The 9,368-nt window shown below is 44.6% G+C and overlaps 1 protein-coding gene across 1 annotated transcript; it reads left to right on the top strand.

Annotated features, from left to right (window-relative positions):
- LOC129099744 (ATPase family AAA domain-containing protein 3-like) lies at positions 1–8,020 on the top strand. Its single transcript, XM_054609101.1, has 16 exons — positions 1–285; positions 1,058–1,134; positions 1,266–1,367; positions 1,509–1,568; positions 1,653–1,722; positions 2,918–3,083; positions 3,246–3,315; positions 3,449–3,604; positions 4,345–4,401; positions 4,500–4,625; positions 4,852–4,976; positions 5,171–5,222; positions 5,312–5,382; positions 5,491–5,658; positions 5,999–6,107; positions 6,197–8,020. The coding sequence occupies exons 1-16, from the start codon at positions 99–101 to the stop codon at positions 7,838–7,840; spliced, it is 3,240 nt and encodes a 1,079-aa protein (XP_054465076.1). The 5' UTR covers positions 1–98; the 3' UTR covers positions 7,841–8,020.
- The last annotated feature ends 1,348 nt before the right edge of the window (positions 8,021–9,368 follow it).

The raw sequence follows: 9,368 nt of genomic DNA on the forward strand, positions 1-9,368 counted from the left end.
GAAGAAGCAGAGTCAGCATGGCTCAGCCAGCCCACCACAGCGGGACTCTGGGACAAAGTGCTGCTGCAGCCTGTTGATCTGAACGATAACCAGGCACCATGTCGTGGCTCTTCGGCTGGGGCAGGAGCTCCGGTCCTCCGCCGGCCGACGATGAGCAGCCAGCGGCGGGGACTGCTGCAGGGACCGGGGCTGCAGGGGGAGCAAAGCCCGGGGACAAGTGGAGTAACTTTGACCCCACCGGGCTGGAGAGAGCTGCAAAAGCTGCAAAGGACCTGGACAAATCACGTGATGCATTTTAATTTAACTTTATTTTTAAGTTCTGCTTTCTTTTCTTTGTTTCTGTTATTAAAGGTTTAGTTTTTAACTTGTGCAGACACATGTTCTCATGTTAGGACGTTCTGTTCTTTTCTGTCCCTCTGTGCAAAACAATGTAAAGATGGAAGTTTTACACTAGAACATATGCAGCCTTTGAATATGATGTTGTGTGACTGTTAAACTGTGTATTATCTCTTTAATCTGGCATCTATCAATTCAAGCAGCACAATACACACACACACATATATATATATATATATATATTTTATATATATTTTTTTCAACATTTTAAAGAAACTATACTCTTATCCTAATGTGTCAGTGAGTCAGAAATGCAGAAAACTGTTTTGTAACAAAGTAATCCGGCTGCTGACTTACTTACAAAGTTGCACATGTTTTCTGCAAAACTATTTGACCTCTACAGTCTGCCCAAAGTTACAGAGACTTTTGTGGGCGTGTCTGTGAGCACAGATCGAACAAAGTGTCCTCAGCCCGTCACCTGTCCCATAGGCCATGAACCGTATGTCAACATGTGCAGATGAACATGCTTACTGCTGTTCACTGTGTGGGGGCTCTTTTCTAACCAGTGTCAGCAAGGCAAAGTGCATTTATTACTGTTTTTTTCATGCATGTTTTACCCTAAAGTGAAATCTATTGTCTTGCTGGTTGAGATTTAAATAGTTGAATGAATAAAGCCTCACCACTCACCTTTTTTTTATTACTTTATCTTGTATTTCAACAGGACATGCCAAAGCAGCGTTGGATCTGGCTCGTATGCAGGAGCAGACTGTACAGCTGGAGCATGAGAGTAAAGTGAAAGTAGGTTTTTTTGGGGAGGAGGGCTAATTGTCGTCAAAGTTCTTCTGATGTGATTGTTTTAAAAGTATTGGTAACCGCTAAACTGTGATGTCACAGTAAGTAAGCGTTGAACAAACCAAACTCCCCAACAGGAATATGAAGCCGCTGTGGAGCAGCTGAAGGGCGAGCAGATCCACCTGCAGGGCGAGGAGAGACGCAAAACACTGGTGGAGGAGACGAAGCAAAACCAGGCTGTAAGGAATCAACACTGTACACACACACAACACACACACACACACACACACACACACACACACACACACCATGTCTTCTGACAGTAAAACACATTATTTTCACATGCAAAGGTAACTCATTATTTTCTGTATCCCCTCCAGAGGGCACAATATCAAGACAAACTTGCCAGACAGAGGTATGATGATCAGCTCAGGCAACAGGTAAGACTTTATTAAAAGGACACTTGAAGTGGAACACCTGAAAAGAGAGCGTTTATCATACTTGTTTTCTTCTGTTATCCACAGCAACATCTCAACGAGGAGAACCTTCGCAAACAAGAGGAATCGGTTGTGAAGCAAGAGGCCATGAGAAAAGGTAAAAGATAAAAACCAAATGCACGCTTTCATTGACACATTATTTATTCTCTCATCATGCCATGTTAACAAAAAAGTCATTTACTACCCTATTTACAGATGCAATAAGTGGGATTTTACTGCTCCAAAGCAAAGAATGACTATAATATGTCTGCAAGGGTCAAAAGGTTGTTGATATGTACTGATGACTCAGAGATCACATGGCTCACTATGACATTTGGGGCTCACTAAAGACTCCCCTTGGCCCGTACTCTGCATTGGAAGAAAGCTCAACATTATAGTAGTATTTATTGAGATGATGAATTAGCTCTTCATTAAACATTTGCATTGAGTCAAGAGTTCTTTTTTATTTTAAGATCCTAGCGAAACACCCACAGAGAATTATCACTCGACTCTGCAGAGTTTAGGCTCCATTTCCTGCCACAGAAGGCAGCTCTAATAAAGCTGTACACGACTGCAAAGCTCTAAACAAAAGACAAATTAAGTCGGAGACTAGCTGGTGGTGATAGTTGAGCATTTAGCTGCTAAAGAGACAGATGAGTTGGGAAAGTCCAAAACCGAACTAAAAGGAGACAAAATATCTGAGAAGCATCTGCAGGATGGTAAAAAGGCAACTGTTTGTTAACACATTCTGAAAATAACGTAAGAAAAATGATTAACTGTCAGTGTCGTTGTTTACAGCTTGTTCTGCTGCCTCCGTGTGGCCAAAAATACATTAATGTGCCTTTTTTAATTTGTATTTACACATGGAAGGGTTGACTGAGCAAAATCGCTCTATTACAGAGACGCCCTGTTAAATGTTACGCTCTGAAATAAAACAACAGAAGGCAGACTGATACATCAGTAGAACAGAATAAGAGATAATCGGCAGATTTTTTTTCCCGCATTTTTATAGAAAGATATATGTCCCAAGTTAGAAAATGCCATTATCTAAGAAATGTGACTTATTTTATGTCAGATATAGGCCACCATAAGATTAATGGAAATCCTATATTAAAAGCCCTTTGTCTGCGAAATGCAAAGGGTTTCCATTTTAGAAGTAGTTCAAAGGAACTGTGTCTTTTAAATTAGTTCAATCTAGATTTGGCACATGGTTAAGTTAAACCACACTGATTTAAGTAGGTCAAATACTGAGCCCTGTCAGAAGTGGTCATAGCAAGCATGTAGTTATTAATATCTGCCATTTTTCCTCCCAGCTACCATACAACATGAAATGGAGCTGAGGCACAAGAATGACCTGCTTCGAGTTGAAGCCGAGGCCAAAGCCCGCGCCCAGGTGGAGAGAGAGAACGCAGACCTGATCAGGGAACAGATCCGCCTGAAAGCTGCCGAGCACAGACTAACTGTCCTCGAATCTATAAAGTGAGGGCAAAATGACTTTCCACTTTCCTTAATCCTCCGAGTAACTGGCATGTTATCTCCTAGTAACTCTCTCAGCTGCAAGTCAAATCCCAGAGGGCGTCGGCGAGCGCTGCCGCCACAGTGGAGGCAGTCGGTGTGATAATTGTATTTTGTTCCTGGCAGGACGGCAGGGGCGGTGTTCGGGGAGGGGTTCAGGGCCTTCGTCTCCGACTGGGACAAACTCACAGCCACGGTAAAATCCATGTCAGACCTGTCACGCTTTGTCACATTTTCAGGAGTAAGCGAGGCAGCGGTGTTCTCGTTTGATATGCTGTACAGTGCGTTTTTGAAGATGTGTGTTTGTCTTCTTGTCCCCCCCCCCACAGGTCGCTGGGTTGACCCTGTTGGCAGCAGGAGTGTATACTGCCAGGAACGCCACGTCGGTGGCCGGGCGATACATAGAGGCCCGTCTGGGAAAACCCTCACTGGTCCGAGAAACCTCCAGGATCACCATCGCAGAGGCCATCAAACACCCAATCACGGTGAGACTACACACTCATTTTCATGTTTTTACTGTTCATTGTGTGGATTCTACACAAGAATGGGATACATGCAGGATGTGTGTGTAAAAAGTATGTTTTAATGAGGCAGCTTCTAAATGTAAATAAATGCCTTCTGCATATCCGTGTTTTGCTTATTTTGTTGCTTTTGAAAACCACTGCTCCTGAATACCAGTGAAACGCCCAGAGTCTTGTTGTTACTGACATTTTCGACATCAGCCTGCAACAGCTGCTGGCGCATCAAATTCATTTTCTGTCAAGAAATTGTTTCAGTGGATTGTTTTATTCATGTGTCGTCTGCCGTGTATCCAGCTACTCCAGCCCAATGAGCTGAATGTGGGAGAATTTAAGAGCGTAACATGAAAAAGTGGCACAAACTCGGAAGTGAAATAATGAAGTGTGTAGAATGAGTGAAAATATTCCCCAAGATAACGTTGGGTTGGACGTGTGCTGAATGATGCAAGTTATTTTCAGGACCGCTTTGGATATGTCTCACATGTTAATCACAAATCTGTATAATAGACAAGAAACAGAACATTTGTATTAATCTGAAGCAGAGCAGAAGAGTCAGTCATTGGTAATGAAGAGTTATATGATAATTAGAAATTCTATTTTTAAGCACACAGGTTTCAGACATAATTCCCGTGACTACCTGTTAACTGTTAAATGATTAATTCTAAAACAAGTCCCCATGCAACTCCCTCTGCTCTCCTTATTTTTAGACTACCAAGCGTCTGAGGAGCAGACCGCAGGATGCCTTGGAGGGCGTGGTGCTCAGCGTGAGTCATTTACTCTACGTTCAACGTTCGTGTACTCTTTTCATGACTTTGTGAAAAAAAGCGCTGAGTGCTGTCGTTGTGCTGTGGGTCACATTAAGGCGTCTTTGGAGGGACGTGTGAGGGACGTTGCCATCGCCACTAGTAACACCCGGCAGAACAGAGGCCTGTACAGGAACATCCTCATGTATGGACCCCCTGGAACTGGAAAAACACTCTTTGCCAAGGTACGGCTCCTGAAAAACACCTTTTTGATTATTTTCCTTGTACATAATATGTGTATTCTCCCAATGGTTTTTATATTTTTCGAAAATATATCTTTCATGCATTAGAGATTCAGTTCAGTTTTAAAATATCATATTTTCTGGCTGTTACTTGATATTTTTAAGGCCGTTCTATTTTTTGCCCCTCTGTTCCCTTTTTTAACTAAGCTCTTTCCATTACCTTGGCCAGAAACTGGCTCTCCATTCAGGGATGGACTATGCCATCATGACAGGTGGCGACGTGGCACCCATGGGGCGCGATGGAGTCACAGCCATGCACAAGGTGTTTGACTGGGCCAGCACCAGCAGGCGGGGGTAGGGCAATTTCATTTGCTCCATTAACACTCAATGAATTAGTTCTAAAATGTGTATCAGCTATTAAATATTGACCGTGAAAGTCAATATGTGTAGACTGTATGTAGTGGTAAAGAATACCTTTTTAAAGAAAAAGAAAAATGCATTATTTTTTTTAAAGCACACTCTCTTTGATGTCCTCTGATTCTCTGCAGCCTCTTGCTGTTCGTAGATGAAGCTGATGCCTTCCTGCGTAAGCGGTCCACAGTGAGTTCAGCTGCAGTGCCACATGCATGGGGATGATGCCCTGCGTTTTAATCATTTATTATTCATGAGTCATGATTTTTGCATTGCAGGAGAAAATCAGTGAGGACCTCAGAGCCACCCTGAATGCATTCCTCTACCGCACCGGGGAGCAGAGCAACAAGTTGGTGTCTTAACGTTATTGGCTGTGCACGGCTGGGCGTGAAAAGGTCATCGCCACTACTCAAAAGGTCACTGGTTGTGTCTAAGTGGTCTCATCCTCTCTCCTCAGGTTCATGCTGGTGCTTGCCAGTAACCAGCCGGAACAGTTTGACTGGGCCATCAATGACCGCATTGATGAGATTGTGAACTTTGCGTTACCCGGTCTGGACGAGAGGGAGAGATTGGTGCGCATGTATTTCGACAAATTTGTGCTGGGTCCTGCCACTACAGGGAGACAGTGAGTACACTTATTGTATTTCAATTTTCAAACCCCTTCTGTTGCTGCTCCGTGGCAGAGGTTATTTACTACCTCAAAGGAAAGCGCTGTTCCCTAGAGGTTGTCCTGCTAGCTCAGGTTGCATAATGGTGTATATATAATATATTTAGTCCTGAAAACAAAGTGGTCTCTGAGTTTTTACTTATTGCTTTCACGAAAAGGTGTTTAAGTCTACAGGAAGTGCCGCAAACAAGGCGTCGGAGAGCACATTAGCAGGTTGAACTGGATGATCAATGACAAGAAACAGGTTTAAGCTCAAGGTTCACTTACTCTACAAACCTCTTGTGCTCTAACTCAACAGGAGATTAAAGTTGGCTCAGTTCGACTATGGCCAGAAGTGCTCAGACATCGCGAAGCGAGCAGAAGGCATGTCTGGTCGAGAAATCTCCAAACTTGGTGTGGCCTGGCAGGTGAGTGCCTGTTGGCACAAAATGTTCATCTTTTTTTCGTAAAAAACAAATCCGAAGCCAACTGTTTATTTAATTTGCTTTCCTGGTAGGCTGCCGCATACTCTTCTGAAGATGGAGTTTTGACCGAAGCGATGATCGACTCAAGAGTTGATGATGCCATCAAGCAGCATGCACAGAAAATGGACTGGCTGCTGATGGAAGCAGGTGAGGGGGTTGGCAAGTTCGGTGTAATCCTCCCGAAGAAAATGGCCGGAGGACTGGCATCCCAGGAAGCTGCGTCACTTGCACAAACCGAAGATACAGCCCCGACGGTACAACAAGTCCTTCCACTTCTGGAGGTTGTGAGCAACGCGGCCCAGGCAGAAGCCCTGCCTTCAGAAGTGGAGGCAGATGCCATCCTCAAAGAGGCAGCCGCTTTGGTTAAAGAGAGTGAAGCTGTAGCTGCAACGACTGTAGGAACTCCTGTCTTGAATGAAACCGTTGAAACCATTGTTGAGACTGCTGCCGCTGTCCCGCTGGTGCAGGAGGCTGAGGCCATCAAGGACCTGACTGAGGAGGTTCTTGGCCCAGCTGTCGTTACCGACACCGTCGTTACCGAGGTGAAGGATATAGTCACTGAGGTTAAAGAGGCTGAGGGTGTACCAGCTTCCACCGCCCAAGAGATTGCTGCTGTGATAAAGGAGGAGCCGACTGCTGATGTAGCTTCGCAAGAAACTGAGGCCATTGAAGTAATCAAGGAGGAAAAGGATGTTGTAGCACATTTGGAAATTGCCACAGAAAAGGAGTTGGATGCTGTTGTCTCTAACGTTGTCCAGGAGGTCGAGGCTGTAGAAACTGAAGCCATTAAGGCTGCAGATGATGTAGCATCTGATGCTGCAAAGGCTGTAGAGGATATTGCAAATAATGTAGCTGAGGTGTCCGAGTCCCTGGCAAACATTGCCAAAGAGGCTGAAATAATAGCAACTGATGTGGCCAAGGTGGCTGATGCCGTAGTAACCATCACCGAGGAGATGGGGGCAGTATTGACGAAGGAGGCTGAAGCGATGGGAAGCGATGTTGCCAAGGAACCAACTGAGGTCGTAGCGGAAACTGCTGCCGAACCATCCGAGGTTACTAAAGAGGTTGAAGTAGTAGCAACCGATGGCGTCAAGGAGACCGAGAGTATCGCCACAGAGGTCGTTAAGGAGGTCGAACCTGCGATGACCGAGACTGCTGCCAAGGAAGCTGAAGTCCTCTCAACAGAGTCTGCCATTGAGACCGAAGCCAAGGAGCCTCAGACTACTGCCAGCCAGTTTGTTGCAGAGGCTCAGACTTTGGCTACAGAGGTTGCTGACAAGGAAGCCGAAGTCACACCGGCTGAGGTTTCCATTGAAGCCAAAGTGGAAACAACTAAAGAGACTGACACTTCTGCTACAGAAGACGTACAACTGTCTGAGACTACTGAGGTCGCTGCCGAGGAAGCAGATGCCAAAACGACTAAGGCTGCGGATGAGGTAGTGAACGTAGTAAGTGAAGTCACCGACGGGGCGGACTCAGCAGCTGTTCCCAACGTAGAAACCAAGGTTGATCCGGAACAGTCTGAGAAACTAGAGAGTCCAACCACCGAGAAGTCAGCTGCCTCCCAGACTCCCAGCGCTGAAGAAGCTGAGCCCAGTAAAGCTGAGGAGCCGGTTTCAAAGCAGAGCGGAGATGACGACGACAAAACAAAAGCCAAGCCTAGCCCGAAGAAATGATCACCTGAAAAAACATCGATGAAATGATGTTGTGTAATTGTTAAACACTAAACATTCACCTCAAATTATGTCTGCTCTTCTAACAATATGTTTGTAACTAAAGTACTGTGACTGCCAACATGAGGTGTTCATTTTATTATGGCCTGTATGTTTGTAAGAGTCTGAGTAAAAGCACATGTGGACCACTACGATTGTCTGACTATTTCATTCTGCGTTCTTTTCTTTTTTTCCCTCTCTGGTCGTCGTCGCCAATTTCAAAATCAACAGCTGGGTGACATTCTCAAAATTTGCCCTCTGAACGGGATGTTCTCTCATGTTCGCTGACCGGCACTGGCAACAGTTCAATAGGGTGTCTGCAAAATGTTTCGCTCGGTGACATTTCTTCCCCGTCACTTCTTAGCAAGAGCGACGGTGCAGTTGAGACCTGTCCTTGACATATTTTTTCACCTTTCATAGAATGACTGTGGGTTCTGCCAGACTATTATTTAAATGTAGTTTGGAGATACTCTGTAGGCCTGACAATGTCACACTAGGGGCCACAGTAACCACAGTTTACAGCAGGCTTGGTGTTGTCTACAGATGCAACCGTACAGGTGTTTTAGAAACATTGGGCCTTAAATCCGGACGGCCGTCTGACCTTTCTCGCACATGTGCAGAATAAAAAAAAAAAAACCCACAAACGTTAGATGACTAATCAAATACTTGACTGCATAGAGAGATATTTCCAATTTTGGTATTCCAATATTGGCTGAGGAAGTCATTTTTCAAACATTCTCTGCTTCCAGCTTCTCAGATGTGAGTTGTTTTTTGTTGTATATCACTGTAATTTGAACATCTTTGGCTTTCAGCCGGGCAGTACGAACTATTTAATGATGTCAACTAAAATTTGCTATGCACATTTTATAGATTAGATAATGACTTTATAAAGATACTTCAGAGACTAATCAATAATGAAAATATAGCTTCAGCTGTTGTGTATATTTTTAAAGAATAATGGGAAAGGGATAATGCTAAAGAACACCCAACCGAGGTGAAAATCTTCTTGTAAATGCTCTCACTGTCACTGGAACGTGTCACATTGTGGCTGTGGATAACAGTGGAGGGCTTTTTCTCAGTTGTACCAGCCATGTCAGTTGTACCAGCCTCACATTAGCGTTGTTAGTCATTCCGGTAGTGTTGTAGAATTATAACAAACCCGACTGAAGTTGTCATCAGGACCCGTCTCTGTATAATCTGTCCGCTCTGAAATAACCTCTCGCTACGAGAATGTGTTCGCATCTCGGCTCACATGATTGGAGTGACACAATCAAACATCAGAGGTCACTGTTGTGCTTCAATGGCACTTTTAATAAAACAGACATTTCATCCTCACAACAGCAATGTCTGGACAGAGAGGACGAGGAGGAGGGAGGGAGGAGGGGGTGGGGGCTGGGTGAGGGTTCCCTCTGCTGATAGGCTGGTTGCTCCTGATAAGTGAGAGGGAATTGGATAAAGAAAAATTGAACTGTGCTGTTGTGCGTGGTGTGGG

The sequence above is a fragment of the Anoplopoma fimbria genome, chromosome 12 (assembly GCF_027596085.1).
Source record: "Anoplopoma fimbria isolate UVic2021 breed Golden Eagle Sablefish chromosome 12, Afim_UVic_2022, whole genome shotgun sequence".
Classification (NCBI taxonomy): domain Eukaryota; kingdom Metazoa; phylum Chordata; class Actinopteri; order Perciformes; family Anoplopomatidae; genus Anoplopoma; species Anoplopoma fimbria.